This window comes from Heloderma suspectum, chromosome Z (assembly GCF_057233095.1).
Source record: "Heloderma suspectum isolate Gila_16-S chromosome Z, 16-S_ref, whole genome shotgun sequence".
Taxonomy (NCBI): Eukaryota; Metazoa; Chordata; class Lepidosauria; order Squamata; family Helodermatidae; genus Heloderma; species Heloderma suspectum.
The window spans coordinates 16,065,538-16,093,472 of record NC_139476.1 but is presented as its reverse complement, the minus strand read 5'-3'; the positions used below and the strand labels follow the sequence as shown (position 1 = coordinate 16,093,472).

The following is a 27,935-nucleotide window of genomic DNA, read 5'->3' as shown; positions in this document are numbered from 1 at the left end:
CACCCATAATATTCTGTGAATGAGATGGGGCTGCTGCAGGATAAAAGACTCTGGGCATGATGGCAGATGTAGTCCAAAGCTTCTGTAGGGTACCAGGTTGGGTAAGCCAGATGCAGATGTTTCTGGGGCAATGTAGAAATAGCATCCCACAACCTGCCCCCCTCCAAGTGTGTTGGGAGTATCCCTCTCATCAGCTCCTGCCATCATGGGGGGGATGATGGGAGTTGTAAACCAAGACACCTGGAGGGGGGCAGGTTCGGGAAGGCTGATTAATATACACAACTGCATGTATCAGCTTTCCCTAATGTGCTGGCCAGGCCCCCTAAATGTTCTCAGTACCCTTAATTTTTTTTTAACAATTAAAAAAAAATGTGTCTTTAAAAGGCCTGCAAACCAGATGAACTGCTCCCCCTACATATTTGTCCCCTGAACTTTTAGGCTGGCTATGGGCTGGCGGGTGGTCTCCAGATGTTTTGGACTTCAGCTTCTATCAGCCCCAGGCAGCATGGCCAAGGGTCAGGAATGCTGGGAGTTGTAGTCCAAAACATATGGAGGGAATGAGGTTGGAAGTCAGATAGATAGATAGATAGATATAGGCCTCCAGATGTTTTTGGAGTACAAATCCTATCATAGAATAGTAGGGTTGGAAGGGGCCTACAAGGCCATCGAGTCCAACCCCCTGCTCAGTGCAGGAATCCAGGTCAGAGCATCCCTGGCAGGTGGCTGTCCAGCCTCGTCTTGAAGGCCTCCAGTGTGGGAGAGCCCACCGCCTCCCCAGGTCATGGGTTCCACTGTCGTATTGCTGTGACGGTCGGGACGTGTTTCCTGATGTTCAGCCGGAATCCGGCTCCCTGTCCCTTGAGCCCGTTCTTCGGTGTCCTGCAGTCTGGGAGGATGGAGAAGAGATCCTGGCCTTCCTCTCTGGGACAACCTTTCAAGTCATTGAAGAGCGCTCTCCTATCTCCCCTCCGTCTTCTCTTCTCTTACTCTTCGAGTAATCACTGCACCATGTTGGCTTCGAGTAATCACCCTTGACCATTCGCCATACTGCTGTGGCGCTGATGGGAGTTGTAGTCCAAAGCATCTGGAAGGCACCATGTTGGGAGAAGACTGGTGTGTGTGTGTGTGTGTGTGTGTGTGTATTACAGGCCTCCAGATGTTTTTGCAGCACAGCTCCTCTCACCTTTGGCCATTGGCCATACTGCTGTGAAGCTGATGAGAACTGCAGTCCAAAACATCTGGAGGGAACTAGGTTGGAGAAGGATGTGATGAAATATATAGGTGTGTGATTTCTCTCTCTTTATATATTTATATATATATATATATATATATACACACACACGGCTATGCGCTTCCTTCCTTCCGTCCCGCACCCCGACTAGGCCAAAGCCTAACTCCTAATGCGTCGCCATGGCAACCTCGGCCCGCCAGCTCCTACCTTCTCCCCCGCCGTGACCCGCGCGCCCTTCGCCCCGCCTCTCCGCCCCGCCCTCTCCCTGCCAGCCCCGCCCCTTCCGTCTCCCGTCCACCCGGGGAGCCCAACCGCCCGATAGGCGGCGCAAGGGGGAGGGAGGGGGAAGGAGGAGGCCGCTCAGCCAATCGGAAGCGAGGGAGGCGGAGCGAAAGAAAAAAAGAAGGGCGATGGCGGCGAAGGGGCCCGGCTGTTGAGCCAATGGCCGAGCGCCCCGGCGCGCATGCGCGGGGGAGCAGCCGGCGCGGCGTCGGAGAGGGGCGGGGGGCGGGAAAGGAGGGGGAGGTAAACAAAATGGCGGCGGCGTGGTAGCTGCGGCGGCAGGAAGGCAAGCGGAGGGCGCGGCGCGGCGTCGGGAGGGGAGCAGGCAGCCGCCCCCGGGTGGAGCGGCGGGCCCCCGCCTTCCTCCCAGGCCCAGGGGGCGGGACCCCGCAGGCGCAGCCGCCCAGCCCGCCTGCGCCCCTCCCCTGCCTCAGCGGAGGGCCTGGGCCTGCTCCTTGCTGAGGAGGGGGCCGCGTCGGGGGGGGGGCGGGTGCGTGTCTGCAAACGGGGACGGCCCCCAATAAGCAGGGCCCATTTAGTGTAGGGTGCGGGGGGGGCGAGTCTTTTGGTCAGAAGGGGGGGCCCTGTATGGTTGTTGGTTCTTTGAGGGGAGGGGGCTGGAAAGGAAAGAGGCAGAGCAGGCTGTGTATTTATTTTTTTAAGGAGGAGGGGGGTGCATGCCCTGGGCCCAAACTTTAGTTTGGCGTGGCTTAGGTAAGGTAGGTGCATATAGATACAGGTATATATGGTCCCTTAATTGGCTTTTCTTTTGGGGGGACGGTGGCAATGGCGACTTACCTTAATTGACTCCCTTTTCCTTTTTTTGGAGGGGTGGGCAATTAATATCCCTTCTTAAGAAGCAAAGATTCTTGGCATTTCCCAGTTTTTAAAGTTTTGTGTGTGTGTGTGCGATAGTGGAGAGAGTCCATCAGTTAATCCCCACATTTTTCTGAGGTGTGTGCATGCCATTGACTCTTCAACACTGCTGATTCTCCCTCTGTTTTTAGGATGTGTTAGGGGGGATAGGAAGTCCTTTTCTTGACCCCCTTTTCTTTTGGGGGCGCAACGGGTGAGACAATCAGTGACCTTCTTGAGGAAAAAACCTTCTGCAGTTTTTAAAGAGAGATCTCTTTGGAGTTGGGGTGACAATTAGTGACCTTTCTTGAAGCGGAAAGATTTCCCTTCCCCATTCTCTCCCCCTTCCTCCCCCCCATAGGGTCGCTCCTTCTGTTACAGACCAGTGTGGGGATATTAAGTCAGAGCATGTATAATACAGTATGTGGAAGTGTATCCATTAATTGACCTCCTCTTTTTCTTTTTCCTCCCAATTTTAGACACACTTCTGAGGAGGAAAGATCCTTCTTGCTCACCTGCTGTTACTTCACCCCTTTTTTTGTCTTCACCCCTCCCTCCACTTGGTCTTGCACAGAACTATCATCTTTGGAGTGGCCCTCATTAATTGCCCACATTCTAGAGTATTGTATTGTACCCTCGACTTCCCCACTGAGCTGTAGCTGTTCTCTTTCTCTTGTTCATCCTCTCTTTGGGAAGAGGCTCATAGCTTTTCCCTTTTTTGCCCCTGGGGTTTGTGTGCGCCTTTGGAATTAGGCAGCTCCCCCATACTGCTGATCCCCACCCACCACCTTCACCCCATATTGTAAAAGAAGTGGCACCTCCTTCATTCAGCAATGCCACGGGATAGCTGAACTGAGGTGTATGAAAGTTTTCCACAGGGGTGGGATTATCTCCCTGTTTTAATCCCAGGGAGAGGAAGCCCCCAGCTGAGGACACCTTGATTTGTGTGGTTGCTGGTCTTGTCAAGACCTTTGGGTTTCAGGTGTTTGGGCTCTCCAAAAAAGAAGCTGAAGTGAGGCCCTCTTGGTGAATGAGGGGAGGGGAGATTAGAAGAAAGGGCAGAATCCCCCATTCATATTCTTCCCACTTGTTTCACAGGTGTCTTGCTCCCTGAGTGACAACTTGTGGGAACAATGCAGTTACCTGTCAAAGAGAGTCCAGTTTACTTTCACTCTTCCCCACTCATGGGCTAAGGATGACTTTTCCTTGAGTTTCTGGATTTTTGATTATCTCGTTATCCTCCCCTATTGGATTGGAAGGAAGTATAAACATCTATGTGAGTGTGTGTGCGCGCGTGGGCAGAAAGGGAGTCTTGCGTTCAATAGCAAGGTGAGTTAGGAGCCAAGCATTAATGGGGTCAATCCATTCGGAGTGCTGCCTGCAAAAATATGGGGTTGCTGGATTGTTAGTTGAAAAGTAGAGGGCTTCCCCAAGATTGGGGTTCTTAGAGGCTCTTTCCCTTTTTCAGGTTAGTTACTTAATCTGGAGAAGTCTATAAGCCGTATCAGGTTGCCTCAGGAAAGCTTGTTCAAAGCCTGTTCCCATTTGTGGTGGGCGCCCTGCTCTGGGAGACTTGAATAGGGTTTGCGTTGCCTGCCTGCCTTGATACCTGAAGCGGTGGGGTGACACATCATGTGTCAGGTAGACCCCAGGTGGTTGAAGGATGCCCCCGGAAGTGTTTGCTAGACTCAGAAGGCCTCGAACCTTTGTCCAGGACGAAAGAGAAGCAGTTAAAATCAGTATTGAAAATTCCTTTAAAGAGACTTGGTTCCAGCTTCCGAACGGCTGAGGGAACCCCTGACAGGCGTCGTACCTGGGTGGTGAGAGCGGCAGAAGGCGGGGGCCTTGATCCTTCACATCCTAGTTTGAAAACAGGAACTGCCCTTCCTTGCTAGCAATGGAGTGTCCTTCAAGAGACTAACTTGCTGTTTTGATTTCAAACCCGGGAAGTCTTTTAAAGATGACTTAAGTCACAAGGAAGGGGAAGATTTGGACTTATTAGGAGGACAAGCTGACTTGAAAGACTTGGAGCAGCAGACAGAGATCAAAAAGTGAAGGAGTGGTCGGTTTCCTCTCACCCTTCACGTATACGCTTTATATTCCTATAGTATTGGAACAAGGTGCTGGACCCTCCTGGATTGACAGGAAAGTTCTCATAGGCTTTTATTTTTCATTTTTAGTGAAAACTGTTTGTACAATCTTCTGGAAAAATCTTAACTTACCTCCACTAAACTTCCCTTCTTCCTCTCCCCACCAAAAAGAAGTCGAAGAAAAAGAAGCTGGGAGTCAAGGGGAGCGTCGGCTACATCAGGGACTGGATTTATACATCTTTGGTGCACACCGATTGGCGTTTTGGGGGACGAACGGGATTGGGCCGCTTTCATCCGAGATGGATCTGGATGAGCCTCAGCAGCTGGGCATGTTCGTGGAGAGCGAACTGATGTCCGTTGGCATGGACACTTTCATCCACCGCATCGACTCCACGGAAGTGATCTACCAGCCCCGCCGGAAGCGGGCCAAACTCATCGGCAAATACCTCATGGGGGACTTACTTGGCGAAGGGTCGTATGGCAAGGTCAAGGAGATGCTGGACTCTGAAACCCTCTGTAGGAGAGCAGTCAAAATCCTGAAGAAGAAAAAGCTGCGCCGGATCCCCAATGGGGAAGCCAACGTTAAAAAGTGAGTGTTTGGGCATACACCGAGAAAGGTGATGCGGTGAAAGAGACGGAACGGCTGTCTGCAAACCCTCATATTCTAAAGCCGCCTTCCCGGGCCTAGTGCACTCCAGATGGATTGGACTGCAACTCCCAGCATCCCCCAGCAAGCAGCCTGGCACCCTCTAGATAAGTTGGACTACAACTCCCAGCACCCCCATGCTGGCTGGGGGATGCTAGGAGTTGTAGTCCAACCCATCTGGAGGGCGCCAGGCTCGGGAAGGGTGCTTTGGAATGCCATCGAAGCTCTTCTGGGATGGCCCTTGGAGAGGTGGGCCATTCCCCAATCACTGGCCATGCTGGCTGGGGGTGATGGGAGGTGATAATGGGAGCGGTCATCCAAAACATCTGGTGGGTGTTGGGTTGCCAACCCCGGAATTAGAGGTGAACCTTGTAGTCCAGCAGTGGGTTCAAATCCCCGTTCAGACATGAATGTGCTGGATGACTTTGGGCGTCCGTGTGTCTCGCCCTCACCTCCCTAGTCTAAGATAGGAAGAATGAAGCGGAGAGCTTTGGCTATTGGGTGGTATAGAAATGAAATAAATAAAATACAGTAAATAAAATTATAGATTCCCTCTCAGGGGTGTCAGAAGGCACTTTGCGTCATAGTGTGCTGTAGAAACAGTTAGACAAAAACTCCTCTCTTTTGCTGCTAACCTGTGGTTCCTGCACGCAGTTCTGGGGCTGGAAACACCACAAGCACCTGGTTATTCAGGTGCCAAGAGTTTACATTTGGCAGTTGTTTTTTAAAAAAGACTTTTTTGTGTGTTTTGTCCAGCTGGCTCCTAAAAAAAGAATGAACGTCCTGCTACCATCTCTAGGTTATCTTTTTGCGCTGTCAACTGAGCCGAGGAAGTCTTGTTCTGTAATCACAGAACAGGCTGCAGGCCGGGACCTCTCTCCCAGTGTCTTTTTCCAGGTTAACTTTCTGATGCTTTTTGGCTGGGGGTGGACTGAGGAAAAGCCTCCTACAGCTGGTCGAGAGAAATCTTAGCCCTTCCTTCCAGGGAATAATCAGAAATGGCAAAAGGAGGCAAGGAGAACGCGTGGATTTGATGGGCACGCCGAATCAACTGATTGCAGGTTAAGGAACAAACAGACGTGGCTTTTTGCAGGATGCTCTGGTGTTTGCATTGGTTGTGTGCCACATATTGTTAAGGGGTCTCTTTGGCAGTTGTATTTCTCCAGCAGTACAGGGGATTCTTGGACTGGCACCATGAATCTAGAAGCTAGGGGCAAGGTTTAGGCAACACGGCATCCTCCAGATGTCTTGCACACCAGCTCCCATAATCCCTGATCGAAGCCATGCTGGCTGGGAATTGTTATTCATAACATCTGGAGGGGACCACGTTGCCTGCCCCTGAGATTCGTGTATGCCACCCTTCCCCCCAACCCTGCAGATGTTTTGGACTGCAGCTCTCAGCATTCCTGACTATTGGCCATTCTGTTCGGGGCTGATGAGAGTTGAAGACCAAAACATCCAGAGGGCACCAGGTCTGGAAAGGCTGCTGTATGCTTCGACAGGAGAGCCTTTTTGTGCAACACCAGCCTCTGTGATTGGCCAGGCAGTACAAAGCCTCTCAATTGGTCCAGTGTGGTGTAAACACCAGAAGCATGTCCTTCTGCCCTTGCCTGGTCAACAGACCAGGACCTCTTGTCTGCCGCACTCCCTCACAAGTTCCCAGCTACAGCAGCTTGCCTCAGTTGCTCTCCCAAGTTGGGAAACAGCTGTTCCAGGTCTGGGGTTGGGTACGGCTTTTTAAATCTGGGAGATAAGCCCTGCTGTGTTCTTTCCAGCCTCTGGGGAAACAGCACAGTGTTCTTTCCCCAGATGTATTTATTTATAACTTACTGCATTTTTATCCCACTTTTCAGACCATTATTGTCTCCCAAAGTGGCTCACATCAGGGTTTTGTTTTGGTTTTTAAAGCGGGACAGGCACTGCTTTCAGGCTTACAAGTGAAAATGACAATGGAAGGGGAGTGGAGGGAAGAGGAGGGAGATCAGGTTTTCAAGGCCTGAACACAGTGGTGAGTTAGGAACAGGCATTGAAATGCACCTCAGGCCAGGCTGATTTTCCCTTGCTGGTGTTCCTGCTTGAATAGCAATTGGTGGCACTTGTTCCTTTGGCCGGTGGATGGGCCAAAGCGTTCTTTCCCTTTCATTCTGCAGTCTCAGGACAACGGTCCATTGGAGCCAAGTTTTCTTTCTGGTAAGGCAGCTTCATAGTTGTGGGAACCCCTTTGTGTTTCTCTAGAACCCTGAGATGCCCCAGTTTGACCCAGGTGCAAAATACTGGCTGCGGCAGGCAGACCACACTAGGAATAAAGGAACAGGGCCTTTTAGCACATCCTTGGCTCAGGCATTTGTGGTGGCTCCCTACACCAAGCTCACAAGTGCTTTCGCGCAAAACTCCACTCCCAGTTTCTCCTACCAAACATTCTTTTTCAGCGCCCTAATTTAGGAAGGGGTGGGGAATCGTCTTTGTTGTTGCAGTTGTTAGACAATTGGGAGCCAGAAGCCTTGCCAATCTATTGCGAATCACCCAGAGATCTTCCAACAGAGCGCGATCTACCTTCTGCCTGTCCCTGCTGTCGGGGGTCGTTTGTGCTGATTCTCTGAGGCCAGGCAAATGTGGCGTGGGCAACCTTAATGCTGCCTCAGCCAGCTCTTCTCATGCTCAGAAGCCCACGAGGTTATTGCCCTGGCTTTAAAGGTGCACACACTGTCATTGGACTAGCATAAAGGCATTCTGTCAAGTTGGGGGAAAGGAGTTTGTAGTGGCACTTGCAGTGAAGAGTGGGAGAAGGGAGTAAGCAATGCGAGTGGTACAGGGGAGCCGTTGAATAGCCTGGCTTTTTCAAAGTGAGCATGGGCCTGCTTTGATGGCCCTCTGCAGCTGTCAGGGCTTTGGACTTCCTCCAGGCAGATCACAAGAATTAAAACCATAAAATACAGCAAATGATAAGTGTTTCCTCCATGGCACATGCCAGATTGGGGGAATGTTGGCAACTTTTAAAATTCAGTTTAAAGCAAGACAGCAAGTTGACCAACAGGCCTTTAGTCTGCAGACAGCTCATCAGTTTAGGGTTGTGAACACAGGAACGTAGAAAGCCGCCGTAGACCTAGTCAGATCATTGGTCCACCTAGCCCAGTGTTGTTGACACTGACTGGCAGCGGTTCTCCAGGGTTTCAGGAAGGAGTTTTTCTAGCCTAGCTGGAGATGCTGGGGATTGACCTTAAGATCATCCTTAGTGGTCCTTCACCGTGAGCCCCTGCCAAAGGAAGTGAGGCAGGTGGTTACTAGGCGGAGGGCCTTTTCTGCTGTGGCACCCTGGCTGTGGAATGAGCTCCCTAGTGAGGTTCGCCTGGCACCTCCCTTGTATTCCTTCCGGTGCCGGGTGAAGACCCAGGCATTTTAGCTTTCTAGTCTTTTAGCTCTACTGTTTTAAAGCTGTATTTTAAATCTCTGCATTGCTGCTAGGTTTTATTCTGGTTGTACTGTTATATTGTGGTTTTAATGCTTTTATATTTTATATTTTACTGTGTGCCTTTTGGTTTTAATTTTTGTGAACCTCCCAGAGAGCTTCAACTGTTGGGCGGTATAGAAATAAATAAATAGATAATAAAATAATTGAACCCGGGACCTCCTGCATGCAAACCAGGTGCTTTAGCACAGCACTGGCCCCTCCTTGGTGTCTCTGCTTGCTTCCTGGCTGACAAAAAGCCACATATGTAGCTGCTTTTTCCTTTAACTATTCTTATCCCACTAAGCAAGTCAGTATGCACAAATGTATACACTTTATTGTTAAAACCATTGGTTATGGCAACAACCACAGAAAAAAGATTAACCAAAATAATAGAATAAACACGTCAAAAACAACATTTCATAATCAGTAAAGCTTATTTATCATTCCACAGAGTAGGAAATTAGCTCAAAGTTTAGTAGCTTAAAAGGGCAAAATCTACCACTGCCAATAAATTTGCCTTATTGTGAGATGTAAGCCAAAAAACTATTTTCTCCAAGTCAGACCAGTGTCCCCCATGAGGGCAGGATCTAAAAAAAGTGGTTTGAGCTGTAGAGGAAATACGACAATAAAAGAAATAATGACGTTGGACTTGATGGTCTTATAGGCCCCTTCCAACCCTATTATTCTGATTCTAAGTCCTGCACTGACCTACCGCCACATAGACATAATCTAAAATCGTAAGCTATTTTATTAAAACGTCCTTCTAAAATCTGTTGCATCCTGAGTCTGGTTAGGACATTTCTAGGGGTAAAATTAGAGATAAGCGTCAGATAGCTCTCACATTCAATTTTAAATTTAAACTTTGCATACCAGGTAGCTATCTTGTTACATGCAATAGCACGGAGGTCAGATTGAATGATGAAACTATGTACCCGTTCTCTAAAAACCTTTTTACAGTGAGTAAAATTCAGCCTTGCTCTTCTTTGGAGCTAGGGAACTGATGCGCCATACATAGGATTTATTTGTTTATATTATAAACATATATATATGTTTATATATATGGCGCATATATTTCATTAAATACTTGTATCCCATGCCTCAGTCAGAAAGGCTCCCAGAGGGCTTTAAATTTAATTTAAAATGATACAACACATGAAGGAGAAGGAATGGGGAGAGAAGATGAAAGAAAAAACAGTTTTTTCACTGGACTGATGGAATGGCCTTGCTTCCCCCTCTCATCCTGTTCTGCAGGCACCATAAGCCACTGGGCCTGTGCTCTCTTTGTGGTGCGCTGCCGTCTGGTGTGGAGTGCGCAGGGCTGATCTGCGAAGGCCTGTTATGGTGGTGTTCTGCCGGGTCAGGAATTGCGTTCCACAGCCTCGTGCTCCTTCCTCACTCTTAACGATTCTAGAGGATGTAGACCAGAGACATGGTGTGGTGATGGGGGTAGATAGTGGAAGACCTTCCTGCTTGCCTTTCAGATCCTATTACTTGCCAGCACCGCTGGGGAATCAGTTGCATAGTAATCAGCGAAACTAGCTTCCAAGTAGACACACTTAGCACACGGGTGTTACTGGCACCCTGTAGATGCTGACAGATGTGTCTAGTCTGTATTTTTCCTTCCCTGCTTTTTATAGTTCTTAACACTTTTAATTTTTATCGGTGTTTTTTTTTTTAAACAACTGATTTAACCGTCGGTAGGTTTGGATGGCTCACTGATACCTTCCCTGTAGCTGAGTTGCTTCAAACTGCAGGTGAAGCAGCATAAAAATCTTTTTGAATGAATAAATAGGTTGGTAGTTTTTAAACCTACCCCCCCACACACACACCTGCTGGGTGCTTCTTGAACCATAATTAAAGGTAGCAGTGCTACTGTTTGTTTGACTAATTCCCCTCTACCTCCTGACTGCCTCCTGCTGTACAAGGCTGCAATCCGGTACCTTGCTGTTCCTCCAAGCAAAGGAGTGAGGGGAAACAAACACCCAGGGTGGCAAACACCCAGCACACATCAAAAGGGACAGTTGCCCCTTTCCCCTCACTCCCTGTGTGGACACTCTCTCTGAACACTGAACAATTCAGCAATCCTAAAGAAGTAAAAAATGGGTATTGCGGCAACTTTGCAAGTTGTGGCTGTTTTATCTCATGTGTTTTGTACCAAGGGTGTGTGTGTGTTGGAGGGAATGGCCTCTTCTGCTGCCAAATGAAATTGTTTTTTGAGGTATAGATCACTTTTGGTTTGTAGGGAAGAGATGTTTCCCAGCCCAGGGATGTTGTGTGTTTTTGCTGAGCAGAGGACCCTGACCTCCACACGCATACACAAAACATGGGCTCTGTTTCCGATGTTTGTATGACCAGTAGGCTAGGAGATATTGACCTGTTTTTGTTGACCGATGAAAAACAGCCTTTCCCTGTGGGAAAGGCTGGACTAAAAGAATTGAAGTGGTAGTTCACGGATTCATAACTGAGGACATAACAGCAGTCACTGGTATACCATGGTGTAACAGCCAAAGCAGAGGGTGTGGGTTGTATTCTGCCCCCCCAGCAACTGACTCCCACATTCACCAAGAAGCGAATGGCTGGTTAAAGTGTACGAAAAGTTATTGTACTTGAATTCCTCCTGCAATTTCCAGCTTCATCAAAGGCTCCCCTTCATCAAGGGCCAAGTGCTATGCTTTCCTTAATTCAAGGGTGAGCAGATAGTAGATTTGGATCTTCTGTTGGATCTCTGGCTGATTTGCAGTAGATGGGCAAGGATTTCTGACTCTTCAGGCCTTTTCACAATAGTAGCAGCAGAATGACCTCCGTACTGCTCAAATTGAAGAAGGCTTTGAGTAACCAGGCATGGATTTTTTGTGTGACAGGACTGTGAGCTCCGTTCAGTTGTGGTACTCGAGATACAAATTCCCATCTTCACAGCTTGTTGTTTGCACTGGGCTGTGGCTGATGGTTCTCAGGATTCTAGGAATAAAACGGAACACAGCAGGTCCCACAAGCCTGAAGCCTGCCCACCCTTGCTAATTAGAATTTAACGAATTTAATTATTCTAATTAGAGTTCATGCATTTGTTGCTGCAAGGAGAGGAATCCCTTCAGTATTGCAAGGCAGGTGGGATCCAGTGCTCCTGCTGCTGCTGCCTTGCTGGAGCTGTACCTTCACCTGGGGGACTTTTACTCTGCCTCCTTGCAGACCCAGGTCCAGCCAAGCACCACCCCACTCCCAGCTGCAACACCTGTGGGAGCTAGGGCATAAAACCTAGGCCTGGTGGGGGCGGGACCTCCGCCGGCGGGTGGTGCCGCCAAAGGGGGCGACACCAAAGGGGGTTGCCCCTTTGGGGGAGCCACTTCCGGGGAGCACGAGGGCGAGGGCCTGTCCCCCTTCTTGAAAGGAAGGAAGGGGACTGTTTGCCTCAGTGTGACCTGCTGGACTGCCTGCATTAAATATGTGTTTGCCAATGAAGGGGGGAGCTGTTGGGAGCCAGGGAACGGCCATTACGGTTCTACAGGGCAGAGGGAGATACAGAGAGGGGAGACAGTCACACTCTAAAGGCAGAGTGTGTAACAATAGGGTGCTGACTGTCCCTAAACTGTTCCCCAATTCAAATAACCTGGATGGCCCTGGCAACAGACCCCCTGGGTTGAAACTGCTGCTGCTGAATGCCAGGTTGGTGAATGGTAAAACAACTGCTATCCAGGACTTGATCCTGGATGAGCGCACTGACCTGGCTTGTATTACAGAGACCTGGCTGGATGAAGCTGGGGGCGTTAATCTCTCTCAGCTCTGCCCTCTTGGGTTCTCTGTTCAGCAGCAGGCAAGACCTGGGGGGCGGGGAGGTGGAGTGGCCGTGGTCTATCGTGATTCGATCCCCCTTACCAGGTGCCCTATCCTGCAGTCTGCTGGGCTCGAGTGTGTGTATTTGAAGGTGGGTGCCCGGGACAGAATAGGGATTCTGCTGGGCACACCCATACTGCTGGGCACACTCTGGACCTCGTTTTCTGTGCTGGATGGGGTGATAGTGATCTGAGTGTGGAGGAACTCTATAGTTCCGTTGTCATGGACAGATCACTACCTAGTGGGGTTTAGACTTGCTGGCACTCGGAACCTCTGCAGGAGTGGAGGGCCGATTAAGATGGTCCGCCCCAGGAGGCTGATGGATCCGAATGGTTTCCTGACGGCTCTTGGGGACTTTCCTGTTGCCTCGGCAGGCGATTCTGTTGAAGCCCTGGCCGACCTCTGGAATGGAGAAATGACCAGGGCCGTGGACACAATCGCTCCTGAGCGTCCTCTCTCACGAAGTGGAGCTGCACCAGCACCCTGGTTTTCTAGGGAGCTGGCAGTGATGAAACATGTGAGAAGACGACTGGAGCGACGTTGACAGAAAACTCGGAGTGAATCCGATCGAACATGGGCTAGAGCCTATTTGAAGGCCTACTCTGTGGGACGGGCAGCAAAGAAAATATTTTTTTCTGCCACTGTTGTGTCTGCAAAGAGCCATCCAGTGGAGCTGTTTCGAGTGGTTAGGGGTCTTTTACACGCTAGCCTGCAAGAGGATAATTTAAACCCCTTGACAGCCCGCTGTGAACAATTTGCTCAGCACTTTGCAGACAAAATCGCTCGGATCCGCTCTGACTTGGACGCTATAGTTGCTGCAGACCCAGAGTATGTAACTTTGGCCCCTGCTTGTCCAGTGGTGTTGGATACTTTTCATTTTGTACAGCCTGAGGATGTGGACAGGATCCTTGGAGAGGTGAGAGCCACCATGTGTGTTCTAGATCCTTGCCCTTCCAGGCTCATAAAAGCAGCCAGAGGTGGACTGGCCGAGTGGGTAAGGGGAGTGGTTAATGCCTCCCTTAGGCAAGGCAGAATTCCAGCCTGCTTGAAGGAGGCGGTGGTGAGACCTTTGTTAAAAAAGCCCTCCCTGAACCCCACTGTATTGGATAATTATTGGCCAGTCTCCAATATTCATTTCTGGGCAAGATATTGGAGCGTGTGGTGGCCTCCCAACTCCAGAGATTCCTGGATGAGACAGATTATCTAGATCCATTTCAAACTGGCTTCAGACCCGGTTATGGGACAGAAACAGCTTTGGTCGCCTGGGTGGATGACCTTCACCGGGAACTAGACAGGGGGAGTGTGTCCCTGTTGGTTCTGTTGGACCTCTCAGCGCTTTTGATACCATCGACCATGGTATCCTTATGGGCCGCCTCGCTGGGATGGGACTTGGAGGCACTGTTTTACAGTGGCTCCATTCCTTCTTGGAGGGGCGGACCCAGAAGGTGGTGCTGCGGGACTCCTGTTCGACTCCGTGGCCATTGGCTTGTGGGGTCCCTCAGGGTTCTGTCTTGTCCCCCATGCTATTTAACATATACATGAAACCACTGGGGGAGATTGTCCAGAGTTTTGGGGTTCAGTGTCACCAGTATGCTGATGACACTCAACTCCACTTTTCCTTTCCATCTAATTCCAAGGAAGCTGTTGGGGTGCTGAACCCGGTGTCTGTCTGCAGTAACGGACTGGATGAGGGCAAACAAATTGAAGCTTAATCCAGACAAGACAGAGGTGCTCCTGGTCAGTCAAAAGGTAGATCAGGGAATAGGGATACAGCTTGTGCTGGATGGGGTTACACTCCCCCTGAAGACACAGGTTCGCAGCTTGGGTGGACTTTTGGATTCAGCCCTGAGCCTGGATGCCCAGGTTTCAGTGGTGGCCAGGAGTGCATTTGCACAGTTGAAGCTAGTGCGCCAGCTGCGCCCGTTCCTTGAGATGTCTCACTTGGCCACAGTGACGCATGCCTTAGTTACATCTCGTTTGGATTACTGTAGCGCGCTCTGCGTGGGGCTGCCTCAGAAGAGTGTTCGGAAACTTCAGCTGTTTCAAAGAACTGCGGCCAGACTGCTGACTGGGGCTGGTTACAGGGAGCATACAACTCTCCTGTTAAAACAGCTTCACTTGCTCCTAGTCTGTTTCCAGGCACAATTCAAAGTGCTAGTTATGTCCTATAAAGCCCTATACGGCTCAGGTCCAGGCTATCTGAAAGACCGTATTCTCCCTTATGAGCCTACTCATGCCCTGAGATCTTCAGGGGAAGCCCTTCTCGCCATCCCGCCATCATCACAGGCATGCCTGGTGGGAACGTGGGAGAGGGCCTTCTCGGTGGCTGCCCCAAGGCTCTGGAACTCCCTTCCCAGGGAGGCGAGAGTGGCACCCTCCTTGATATGTTTTCGCAGGCCTTTGGGGATAACTAGTCTGGAACAAAAAAGCAAAAACTTTTTTGTTCCAGCAGGCCTTTGGGGATAACTAGTCTGGACCTGGGAAAATGCGACATATGGATGCCATTTTTATTGTTCTGGTTGTCTTTTAATGTTTTAATATCTTTATAGTTTTAATATTGATGAATTAATTATATGTTTAACTTTTATACAGTTGTGTTTATATTTCTATTTATAGGTTTTAATTGCAGCAGTTTTAACGTTGTAAGGCTGCCTTGAGTCCCAGTATTGGGAAAAAGGTGGGATATAAATTTAATAATAATAATAACAACAACAACATGAAAATAATCTTTCTCTTTGGGGCCAAAAAAGCCTCTCTTACGATGGAACGTTTTGGCATGCGAGCAGCTGGATTCTGTGCTGCCGGTCCCACTGCTGCTTTGTTAGCATCAAGAAGGCCTAATTTAGCCATGTGGTGTTGCCATGGGCTTCTGCATTTTGAGCAGGAAACAGAAACTGCATTACGACCTGCTCGCCTTCCCGGCTCTCTCTGCTCCCCTTCCCATCTCTCTCTCCACTGCTGCCAGCCCTACCTCTGTATGCCTCTGCAAGTCTCCCAAGCCCTTTAAAGTTTGGGGCCGACACAATGAATTACTCTCCTGCGTAGGGTTCTGTCTGGAAATGCTGCCTGCTGAGGCTCAAGCCTTAACAAGCCCCCACTCCCCTTCAGCACAGTCACTTCTGCATCTGCTGTGTATCAGTCCTGTTGCATTTTCTGACTCTAGGGAATCTAGGATGGTGAGCGTTGAGAGCGAGTGAGGCAGCTGTGCTTTCGCAAGCTTTGGCCACACTTGAACCAGGGTCTCTTTCCACCTTAATCCATCCCTGAACATAAGCCTTATGGGGGGGGGAGAGAGAGAGAGAGTGTTTGTGTGTGTGTGTGTGTTTTGGGGTGGGGGGAGTTGCAAAGAAGACGTCAGTGTTATCGTAGAGTTGGAAAAGGAGCAGAAAATGACAACCGACATGATCAAGGGACCGGAGCATCTCCCCAATGAGGGAAGGTTACAACAGCTGGGATGGTTTAGCCTGGGAAAAAGGAGGATCAGGGGAGACATGAGAGAGAGGTCTACAAAATTATTCCTGGTGTTGAGAAAGTGGATAGGGAGACATTTTTCTCCCTCTCCTATCACACTAGAACCCAGCGGGGTCGTCCCATGGAGCTGAACGGTGGGACGTTCAGGATGGATAAAAGGAAGGAGTTCTTCACACAGCATATAGTTAAAATCACAGCATTTGCTATCACCAGATAGAGTGATGGCCACCAATTGGGATGGCTTTAAAAGGGGGGTTAGGCAAAGTCCTGGAGGAGAAGGCTATCAGTGGCTACTAGTGCTGATAGTCCCCTTCATGGATCACTGCCTTGTTGTGGCGAAGGGGCTTGCTTAACTCAGTGAAGCCATAAGCTATGCCGTGCAGGGCCACCCAAGACGGACAGGTCATGGCAGAGAGTTCTGACAAAATGTGGTCCACTGGAGAAGGAAATGGCAACCCACTCCAGTATTCTTGCCAAGAAAACCCCATGGAACATATCACAAGGCTAAAAGAGATGACGCCGGAAGATGAGCCCCTCAGGTCGGAAGGTGCCCAATATACTACTGGGGAAGAGCAGAGGGAATTCCCAAGTAGCGCAAGAAAGAGTGAAGCGGCTGGGCCAAAGCCGAAAGGACACTCAGCTGAGGATGCGTCTGGTGGTGAAAAGAAAATCCGATGCTGTAAAGAACAATACTGTTTAGGAACCTGGAATGTCAGATCAATGAATCAAGGTAAGCTGGAGGTGGTCAAACATGAGATGGCAAGATTGAACATCGACATCTTGGGAATCAGCGAACTAAAATGGACAGGCATGGGCGAATTTAATTCAGGTGACCATTATATCTACTACTGTGGGCAAGAATCCCGTAGAAGAAATGGAGTAGCACTCATAGTCAACAAAAGGGTGGGAAAAGCAGTACTGGGGTACAATCTCAAAAACGATAGAATGATCACAGTATGAATCCAAGGCAAATTATTGTTTTTATTGTAGAATTTTATTGTTTTATTGTATGTTGTACATCGCCCAGAGTGGCTGGGTGACCAGCCAGATGGGCGATTAATAAATTAAATAATAAATAAAATAAAAGGCAGACCATTCTATATCACGGTAATCCACATCTATGCCCCAACCACTAAGGCCAAAAAAGCTGAGGTTGATCGGTTCTGTGAAGACCTACAACACCTTCTAGAACTAACACCAAGAAAAGATGTCCTCTTCATCATAGGGGATTGGAATACTAAAGTAGGAAGTAAAGAAATAACCAGAATAACAGGCAAGCATGGCCTTGGTGTACAAAATGACGCAGGACAAAGGCTAATAGAGTTTTGCCAAGAGAACACGCGGATCATAGCAAACACTTTTTTCCAACAGCACAAGAGGCGACTCTACACATGGACATCACCAGATGGTCAATATCGAAATCAGATTGATGATGTCCTTTGCAGCCAAAGATGGAGAAGCTCTATACAGTCAGTCAAAACAAGACCTGGAGCTGACTGTGGTTCAGATCATGAGCTGCTTCTTGCAAAATTTCAGCGTAAATTGAAGAAGGTAGGGAAAACCACTAGACCATTCAGGTATGACCTAAATCATATCCCTTATGAATATACAGTGGAGGTGACAAATAGATTTAAGGGATTAGACCTGATAGACAGAGTGCCTGAGGAACTATGGACAGAGGTCCGTAACATTGTTCAGGAGGCAGCAACTCAATCCATCCCAAAGAAAAAGAAATGCAAGAAAGCCAAGTGGCTGTCTGATGAGGCTCTACAAGTTGCTGAGGAAAGAAGGGAAGCGAAAAGCAAGGGAGAAAGGGGAAGATATACCCAACTGAATGCAGAGTTCCAGAGAATAGCAAGGAGAGACAAGAAGGCCTTAAATGAACAATGCAAAGAAATCGAGGAAAACAACAGAATGGGAAAGACTAGAGATCTCTTCAAGAAAATCAGAGATCTCAAGGGAACGTTTTGTGCAAAGACGGGCATGATAAAGGACAAAGAAGGCAGGGACCTAACAGAAGCAGATGAGATTAAGAAGAGGTGGAAAGAATACACAGAAGAACTATAAAGGAAAGATCTGAATGTCCCTGATAGCCATGATAGTGCGGTCACTGAACTTGAGCCGGACATCCTAGAGAGTGAAGTCAAGTGGGCCTTAGGAAGCATTAGTAACAACAAAGCTAGTGGAGATGACAGTATTCCAGCTGAGCTATTTAAAATCCTAAAAGATGATGCTGTTAAAGTGCTGCACTCAATATGCCAACAAATTTGGAACATTCAACAGTGGCCACAAGACTGGAAAAGATCAGTTTACATTCCAATCCCAAAGAAGGGCAATGCCAAAAAGTGTTCAAACTACCGTACAATTGCGCTCATTTCACATGCCAGCAAGGTGATGCTCAAAATCCTACAAGCTAGGCTTCAGCAGTATGTGAACTGAGAACTACCGGGGGTACAAGCTGGGTTTCGAAGAGGCAGAGGAACTAGAGATCAAATCCCCAACTTTCCCTGGATTATGGAGAAAGCAAGAGAATTCCAGAAAGATGTCTATTTCTGCTTCATTGACTACGCTAAAGCCTTTGATTGTGTGGATCACAACAAACTGTGGCAAATTCTTAAAGAGATGGGAGTACCAGACCACCTTACCTGTCTCCTGAGAAACCTGTACGAGGGTCAAGAAGCAACAGTAAGAACCGGACATGGAACAATCGATTGGTTCAAAATTGGGAAAGGAGTACGGCAAGGCTGTATATTGTCACCCTGCTTATTTAATTTATATGCAGAGTACATCATGAGAAACGCTGGGTTGGATGAATCACAGGTCTGAATTAAGATTGCCGGGGAAATCACCTCAGATACACAGACGATACCACCCTTATGGCAGAAAGCAAAGAGGATCTAAAGAGCCTCTTGTTGAGGGTGAGAGTGGAGAGTGCAAAAGCTGGTTTGCAACTCAACATAAAAAAAAATAAGATCATGGGATCTGGCCCCATCACTTCCTGGCATATAGAAGGGGAAGAAATGGAAGCAGTGACAGATTTTATTTTCTTGGGCTCCAAGATCACTGCAGACGGTGACTGTAGCCATGAAATTAAAAGACGCTCCTTGGGAGGAAAGCTATGGCAAACCTAGACAGCATAGTAAGAAGCAGAGACATCACCTTGCCGACAAAGATTCGTATAATCAAAACTATGGTTTTCCCAGTAGCAACGTATGGCTGTGAGAGCTGGACTATAAGGAAGGCTGAGCGCCGAAGAATTGATGCCTTCAAACTGTGGTGCTGGAGAAGACTCTTACGAGTCCCCTGGACTGCAAGGAGGTCAAATCAGTCCATCCTAAAGGAAATCAACCCTGAGTGCTCATTGGAAGGACAGAGACTGAAGCTGAAGCTCAAATATTTTGGCCACCTAGTGCGAAGAGAAAACTCCCTGGAAAAGACCCTGATGCTGGGAAAGATTGAAGGCAAAAGGAGAAGGGGACGGCAGAGAATGAGATGGCTAGATAGCATCACCGATGCGATGAATATGAACTTGAGCACGCTCCGGGAGAGAGTGGAGGACAGGAAGGCCTGGCGTGCTATGGTCCATGGGGTCACGAAGAGTTGGACACGACTTAACGACTGAACAACAAGTCTTGATGGCTCTGTGCTACCTCCAGTCTCAGCGGCAGTGAGTCTGTACACCAGTTGCTAGGGAACATGGGTGAGAGGGTGCTGTTGTGCTCATTCCCTGCTTGTGGGCTCCTGGTCGACAGCTGGTTGGCTGCTGTGTGAACAGAATGCTGGACTAGATGGACCCTTGGTCTCATCCAGCAGGGCTGTTCTGATGTTCTAGCCCTGCACAAGGCTGAGAGAATCTCCGAATCTGAGCTACCAATACTGAATTTATAGGCACCTTTTCCCCTCACACCCTGGGTTTCCCCCCTCCCCAGTTCCATCTTCTGCTCATATTTGTGCAAGTACTGAGTATACTAGCCTCGAGGTCCCAACCTGGTCCCCTCCAGATTACATGAAATGCCTTCTAGGGATTACATGGAAGATGCTGCTTGCCTTATATGCACTCTTGAGGCATGTTTTATGGGCAGGAATCTGTTCCTCAGAGGAGTGCCATGATGGGATTAAATCCCAGAGTTCTCTTCTGTTGACAGGAAGGAAATTACCTCTGCCAGAAAGACTGTAAGGGAAGCTCCCTAACTCCTCCATTCACCCCTCTCCCCTGCCCTCCCACTTGCTGAGGACAGTGCAGGATTTAAGGCTCTCTTGTTAAATTTTGACCCCTTGTTCTAAAGGTGGCTTTCTCTTGTCTACGCTAGAAGAAGCAATTGGGATCCAGATGTCTTCGGGCAGTAACAGGCTATTAATAAAAGACACCTATTAATAGGATTTTGCTTGATTAAATGACTTGCTCATCTGTAGGCACCTTGAGCTACGCTTACTCTGCTCTGAAGCGGACTTCCCTGGTGTAAATAATGATGTGGGTGTTTTACAGAGAAATGGGAGTGGCTTGGACACTGGAGTCTTCCACTCGAGGCACCTGTTGATAATTTTGGGAGGGGGCAGTTTCCATCTTCACTTTTATGTAAGAGCTGGATGGAGTGAATGCCATCCTCGGGGCCATCTTAGCACCCTGGAACTTGCGTAACTCAGCAAGAGGTGGGAGAGCAGATTCCCAGATGAAGCTGTCAGCTAGCAACGCCAGTGCCATTCTTGACTGCGACACAAAGTGATATGTGATCAGTGTTTCTGCAGAGAGATGGCTGCTTTGCTGTGGGTTTGGTAGCTGCTGCTCTCCCCACTGGCAACCAGAAACATGTGAACGTCGTTTGGATTTATAGCATCTCTGCCCACCTCCACCCACAGTCCCCCAGACCTGGGGGCAGATAGCAAAAGCGACCACAAAAACTTAGCCAGAAGTATACAGTATTATCTTTATTGAGATACCGTTGATATTTCCCCTAATACTTTTCCAGTTGAACATTGAGCTCCAAAGGGCCACCCCAGGCAAGGAGGTCTTTTAGGCACGCTTCCAGCACCTACTTAAGCTTCGATCTTAGTGCAGGGGTGGGCAAGTTGTGGGCATCCAGAGGCTGCTTACCAGGACTGGCCATTTCGAACGTATTACTCCAGTGCTGCAACAACTGCACGGGTGCTGGTCAGTTTCTGGGCTGGATTCAAAGTGTTGATACTGCCTGTTAAAGTCCTAACTGGCTTAGGACCAGTCTGATTGAAGGAGCGCCTTCTCACATAGTTTCCTGCCTGGCTGTTGAGATGATCTTCGGAGACTCTTTGAACGTATAACTATGGTGCAACAGGTGGCTACCACAGAATCATAGACAAGTAGGGTTGGAAGGGGCCTGTAAGACCATCCAGTCAACCCTCTGCTCAAACAGGAATCTAAGCCAAAGTATCCCTGACAGATGGCTGTCCAACTTCATCTTGAATGCTTCTACCAGAATTCCTTTACCAGAGGAAGAGCCTTCTCTATATTGGCCCCTCATTTGTAGACTGTCCTTCCCAGGGAAGTCTGCCTGGTGTCTTCACTGTCCTTGTTTAGATGCCAAGTTAAGACCTTCCTTTTCCGGCCGGCATTTAATTTTTCATCTCTTTCTCTGATTATTCATTTTACCTCTGGCTCTCTGGTATGTTTAAATACTTTAATATCTTCACTGCTGTGTTTATGATTTTGGTTGTCATTTTATTCTTCTTTCGGGGGTTTTATTATTGCATGTACTCTGCCAAACCTTACAATGCTTCAGAGCCCAAAGCAAGGTGATTGGGCTATGCTGGGAGAATGCCCACTCACAGGTGATTACAAAATGCAGCGGTTTCTGCCCATATATGTGTTTGTCATCTTGAGCTGGACAAAATGTGAGTCTGATTTAAAAAATGGAATGCAGGGAATTTGGTGGCGGTCTGGCAGGTGGGCATTCTGACACCAAAACAAATTGATGCAGTATTTTCCCAATATGAATGGCCAGGTATGGCACTCAGGTGGCTCCAGACTCTCTCCTCCACTTGGAGGTTGCCTTGGGTTGCCAAGCAGCTCCCTAGAGTCCACTTCTGTGGGCAGGTATGCACCTATGGCAGAGCAAAGTTGGGTTGCTTCACTGTCCCGCTTTCGATTGCAGGCAGGGATGCCATGTTTGAATGCCTCCCCCCGCCCCCTGTGTAGAAAATAAAAAATCCCTGCCAGTAGAAAGCTAGCATGGCAGAGAGATGTGCTTTAGCCTCTGCATCTCCCCACAGCGCCAGCTTTCTACATGTTGGGAGGATTTATTTTATTTGCAAAATTTGGAAAGGGCACCCTCCAACCTTCAGTCTGGAGTGGCACAGCCAATCCTACCCATATAATTCCTTTTATTTCCAATGTCCAGGTGGTGAGGACTGATGTAGCCAAAGCAGCTTCACAAGCAGCTTCAGCTTGTAGATCACAAGCTGAATATGAGCCCATAACATGATGTCGCTGCAAAAAAGGCAAATGCTATTTTGGGCTGCATTAATAGAAGTAGAGCTTCCAAATCATGTGAAGTACTAGTTCCGCTCTACTCAGCAATGGTTAGGCCTCATCTGGAGAATTATGCCCGGTTCTGGGCGCCACACCAAGAAGGACGCAAACTGGAGAGGGTTCAGAGGTGGGCAATGAAGATGATCAGGGGACCGGAAACAAAGCCCTATGAGGAGAGTCTGAAAGAGCTGGGCATGTTTAGCCTTGAGAAGAGAAGACTGAGGGGAGATAGGATTGCGCTTGAAATACTTGAAAGGTTGTCACAGAAAGAAAGGCCAGGATCTGTTCTCGGTCATCCCAGAGTGCAGGACACAGAAGAATGGGCTCAAGTGACAGGAAGCCAGATTCCAGCTGAACATCAGGGAAAACTTCCTGACCCTTAGAGAAATACAAGAATGGAACCCATTCCCTAGGGAGATGGTGGGCTCTCCCATGCTGGAGGGATTCAGGATGAAGCTGGACGGCCATCTGTCAGGGATGCTTTTATTTGGACTCCTGCATTGAGCAGGGGGTTGGACTTGGTCTTATAAGCCCCTTCTGACTCTACTATTCTATGATTCATGCATAAGAGGGAGTTAGTAGAGAGGCAGAATTACAAAAATCTTCGGGGGGGGGGAATTCTTGAGCGGGTGAGAGAAGAGGGCTGAGCTTGTTCCCCATCTAAAACAAAGAACACACTTTCTTAAGGACTGTTTTACGCGCACACACACACTCGTTCAAACTAACGTAGATTTACTAGACTAACAGCACAATCATATTCATCAGTTTACCCCAACCTGGTGCCGTCTAAGATGTTTTACAGCCAGCATTGCCCATGGCGCCTACACTGTCCCATTTTCGGCACCAGGTTACAACTTTCCTCTGTTCCCATGCGTTTGATGGCATATGGTGGGGCTTTTAATGTCACATTTTATCAGGTTCCTGGCATCTTCTTGTAACTGTTTTTAAAGCTGTTTTAAATGGTTTTTACGTTTTGTCTGTTGAAATGTTTTATATCACGTTTTTACTCTGTGTTAATTTTGGGTTGTCGTTTTTCTGAACTGCCCAGAAAGCTTTGGGAATTGGGCAGTATAGGAATGAAATAAATGAAACAAACTGGTCAGGAAAGCGGAGAGTTGTCGTCCAAAACATTTTAAGGACACCAGGTTGGAGAAGGTGGCTGTACATGTCTACGCAAGAGCAGTGCAGGCTGGTGGCTCCGATGTCAGTGGGGTAGTGAATCTTCTCCGGGTTTAGTCAGACCCAGTGGGAACTCTAAAGGAGCACTTTGGATAGCTCCTTTAGAGTTCTGACTGGTTCTGATTGAAACCTGGAGCGGATACTGCCCCTCTGATGTCAGAGCCATCAGCCTCCACTGCTCAGGAGTGAGTTCCATTGAGCGCTAGGTGCCATCTTCTGTTCCATCCTGGGAGAAAGGTGTGATATAGAGATACTAAATTCAGAGCAGCATATCTGAATGAGCAGGGTCAGCATAGCTTTCCAGCTGGTTAGCAGAAATTCTTTTTTTTTAATCACAGAAGGGAAGGTTCTGTGAACCCTCCACCTCTGATCTGGCCATCTGACTGGGTTTGTCAAGGTGATGGTAAGCAGAAGGGTCCTTGCGTGAGTCCTTGCGTGAACTCACGATAACAGGCATGGAGGAGTGTGACGTCTTGTCTGAAATGATACTCTTTGCTAGGAAATACTGGCAGGGCCTTCACTGACCCAAAGAGGAAATTCTTCTTAAGGGGATTAGGGAGCAGAGAGTTTGGGGAAAGGGCTACTGTGTCTCCTCTCCTCCCCATAAAAATCCTCATGTGCCTTTGTAATGTGTGAAAAGCTCATGGTGGCATTCGTAGTTCTCTGCTGCTTGTTTATCCTCACACCAACCCTGTGAGGTATTTAGGCCGATAACAAGTGGTCTGCTCAAGCTCACCCACTAATTTTCATGGTCGAGTGGGGATCTGGACCCAGCCATCACTACCTCTAGTCTGCTTATTCCAGATATATTAGTGATTTAATCCAGAGTTTGAATTTGCACCCCAGAGGGTACATAGCATGATCAGTATCGAAAACCACAGATGCGAGATTTCAACTGAAATAAATCAGTCTGTTGACAGGGTATCAGTGAACAAGATGGATTTGTTTCAGCTAAAACCCTGAGTCTTTGATGCTGGTCAAATTCTAGCTGGTGCTTTAGCATGCAGGGCAAATCACCGCTCACCCGTTACCCGAGGAGAGAATGTGATGCAGGTGTCCTTTGGGGCGTCCCATGTCAGTTCCCAAATTTCATGGAGTCCTTGACTTCTTCGCTTCCAAATGCAGCAGCGTCACAAGGCTTCCCTCTGCTGAACTGGTCGAGGGACAGTTGGGAGGGGGGATGACTGCTCCCCGCCAGTGCAGAAAATCCCAGTTTCTGAGACCGTACAGGGGATGACGGCTCTCTCCCTTCACCTCTTGCTCACGTCCTTCATGGTCTCAGACCCCACCAGCCTCCCTTCTCCCCCTCCGAAGCGTGGCGTTCCATAAAGTACAGCCATTCAGGAACTTGTCAGTAGCTCAGCACCTCGACTTAATTGATGGCTCTTCCTTTCCCGGTCCTACGGTTTTTCCGGAACAGAGCTGGGGAAGGGGTGTGAGCGTGGCCGCTGCGTCTTTCCAATCAGGCTTTCGTCTCGGCGAAGCCTCGGTTTTGGAGCATCTTCAGCGGCTCAGCTGGGAGGCAGAACCTGAAGTGCCTTTTAGCGCCGCCTTCAGATGTGCTGGGCTGAAAGTTGCACCTTTCCCAGCCAGCATGCTGGCTGCTCTGTGTCTTGGGAACGTTTTGGCAGCGTATCCTGCCAGCTTGTTGGCGTTGTCTTGTGCTCAGGAGGAAGATCCCTGCGGAAACAAGAACATGTGTTCATCTTGTCAGACAATGTACTTCTTGTACCAGAGATCTGGGACAGACGAAAGGGAAGTTCTTTTTTGCTAGCTGGGCCTGTGGTCTGTCTGACGTGGTATAAGACGGGAGTGGGCGACTTGTGGCCCTCCAGATATCGCTGGATTGCAACCCCCATCAACCAAGGCAGCATTGCCAATGGTGAGGGTTGATGGGAATTGCAGTCTAACTTTCTGTGTTCCTGGCAGAAACCAGCCATCTTTTTGTTTTTTTTCATGAGGACTAAAAAGTTTTTAACCAAACCAGGGATTCTCCGGTTTTTGCCACAGGCCCATATTGGCTCTTCCTTTGCTGTTACGAATCCTTCTGTGGCTTCCTGTCCATAGCTTCAAAACGTCCTTTCATTTTTTTAAACTGAGCTGGCTACTTTTGTGAGCAGTTGGGTGGGTGTTGTGTTTAAAAATTTTTTAAAAAAAAATCACTGCTGTTGGATTGCAGCAATCCTGGGAAAGTTAGGAAACCTCTCCGGAAGGCCTTCTGCAATGCTGTCCTCTCCTTGGAGCCTGCAGCTTATTCTGTCTCCACGGTTTAGCGTAAACCGCTTCTCTGAGTGCATGTTAACCTCAGTTTTTGTATTGGCTCAGATTTCTTAAGACTTGTTGCTTTGCACTGCAAGAATGTTGCTTAATTTCAGCTAAGGTGGCACCAACGCTTTTCTTCTTACGATAAATGGTGCAGGACAGCCTGGGGTACCATGCTTCAATAGCCGACATACCCTTTATATAATAATCTCGGCCTGTGCGCTCCTGGAGCATCTTTCCACAGCGCGTGCCCCCTCCATCTGTGGCACTCCGGCAGCCCCCCTGGCGGCAGGGAAGGTTATCGCAGCGTCAGAACCACGTCGCTGACCTCCTGCCTGGAAGAAGGCCAGGATGTGGAGATGGCCTCATCCTGGGAGGCGCGGCAGGGGTTTGGAGGAGGCGGGAAGACGTGTGTCCGGAAAAGGCAAGCAAGCCGCCCAAAGGAACAGTCTGTCCCCTCACACCGTGTGGCTTTCTTGCTTTCGTCAGCTGGAGCTGTGTGCTTGCGCTCTTGTCTCTCTCTGTGCTGACAAGCTCTCCGATCAGCTGTTCCCTTTCCCCAGCTGACAGAGTGCTGAGTGGTTCTTCCTGTTTTTGAGTTTGCGGGACAATATGGGAATGGTGGGGGGGGGGGTGGCATAGTCAAGAACTGGCAGCGTGAGCCACAGCAGGTTTGGCAGCTGCTTGCAACCAGTGTGGGCTTTCTCTAGAGATTGGAACCACCTCCGCCTGGGGTCTGGCCTTACGCAAACCCATGTCCTCTTACTGTGCAAGCGCCTAGCGCTACCAACTGCACAGGTCTCCCTGTGATGCCCCCAAGGGGCCAGTTGCTGTTGTTATTGTTGTTCAGCTCCCTCCAAATATATGGGGGAGCGTGAGGCTTTGAGAGCCATCCTAGAGGTGAGACTGTGAACCCGGGGCCTTCCGTGTCTGGAGACCATCTTACCATCCGGTGGGTCCTAGGAGGCAAAGGGGAAATGATGCGTTGGGTTTAACGGGGATTGTGCAAATTCAGGGCCAGGTGTGGTGGCTTTTGAAAGGGGATTGGGCAAATTCACAGAGGATTAGGCTAGTCCTCATGAAGGTTATGTGTTACCTACCACACATCTGGAGGGCACCAGGTTGGAGGAGGCAGACATAGGCCTGTGGTCTGACCTCTTCTTACATTGGGAGATGCCATCAGAAGCAGGTCTGTGTGTGTCTGTGGTCCAAAACTGGCAGGGATGTTTCGAGAGCAGTCCTCTGGGATCCGAGGAGCTCAGAACAAGTGGGTGTTCAATGCCAGGCAGGGAGGAAGAGCTAAGGCCTGATGTTGGAGCAGCATCAGGGCGCTTAGATGGGTTGCCCAGATTAGGAAGTGCAAGGCCTGCAGTGAAGGCTTTCTGAGGCCCGGCCAATGGTAATTGGCCCTTTGTGTGTTTGCGGGTCACCCCGTGAAGCGGATTGGTGGGAGATTCAGGTCGAGTAGAAGGAACTCCTTCACACAGCACAGGGTTAAGCTAGGGCACTGCCACAAGATGTAGCAATGACCACGGTAAAGCCAACTTGGGTGGCTTTACAAGGGGATCAGACAAATTGATGGAGGAGGATAAAGCTATCGGTGGCTGCTATTATTATTATTATTATTATTATTATTATTATATATTATTATTATTATTATATTTATTTATACCCTGCCTTTTTCCCAGTACTGGGCCACAAGGCGGCTTACAAAAATTAAAACATAAGACAATTAAAACATATGAAAATATGCAATTAAACAGCAATACAATTAAAATTACATTAAAACAGCATTTTAAAACAGCATTTTAGCAGCTTAACCCCAGGTTCCAACTATGTCCCAAAGGCCTGCTGGGACAAGAATGTAATCACAATGGCTAGTAGTCACAATGGCCATGTGTTACCTCCAGTATCAGAGGCAGGATGCCTATGTGCACCAGTTGCTGGGGAACCTGGGCAGGATGGTGCTTTTGCACTCCTGTTCTGCTTGTGGGTTCCACACATGCCACTGGTTGGCCACTGTGGGATCAGAATGCTGGACAAGATGGACCCTTGGTCTGACCCAGCAGGGCTCTCTTTATGTTCTTATGGGGGTGGTGGCGAGGCGTCAGCTGATGGGATGCTCAGGCAGGCTGGCAGTG

The 27,935-nt window shown here is 48.8% G+C and overlaps 1 protein-coding gene across 6 annotated transcripts in view; it reads left to right on the top strand.

The window, feature by feature from the left end:
- The first annotated feature begins 1,740 nt into the window (after positions 1–1,740).
- STK11 (serine/threonine kinase 11) overlaps positions 1,741–27,935 on the top strand; it is a 75,579-nt gene continuing 49,384 nt past the window's right edge. For 3 of the 6 annotated variants that reach the window (XM_084826020.1, XM_084826026.1, XM_084826024.1), the window contains exons 1-2: positions 1,741–1,799; positions 2,848–5,047. In XM_084826020.1, coding sequence (XP_084682146.1) covers positions 4,758–5,047 — 290 coding nt within the window. In that variant the 5' untranslated portion in view covers positions 1,741–1,799; positions 2,848–4,757. The remainder of the gene's footprint in view (positions 1,800–2,847; positions 5,048–27,935) is intronic. The other 3 variants (XM_084826023.1, XM_084826025.1, XM_084826021.1) reach the window with 2 other exon arrangements.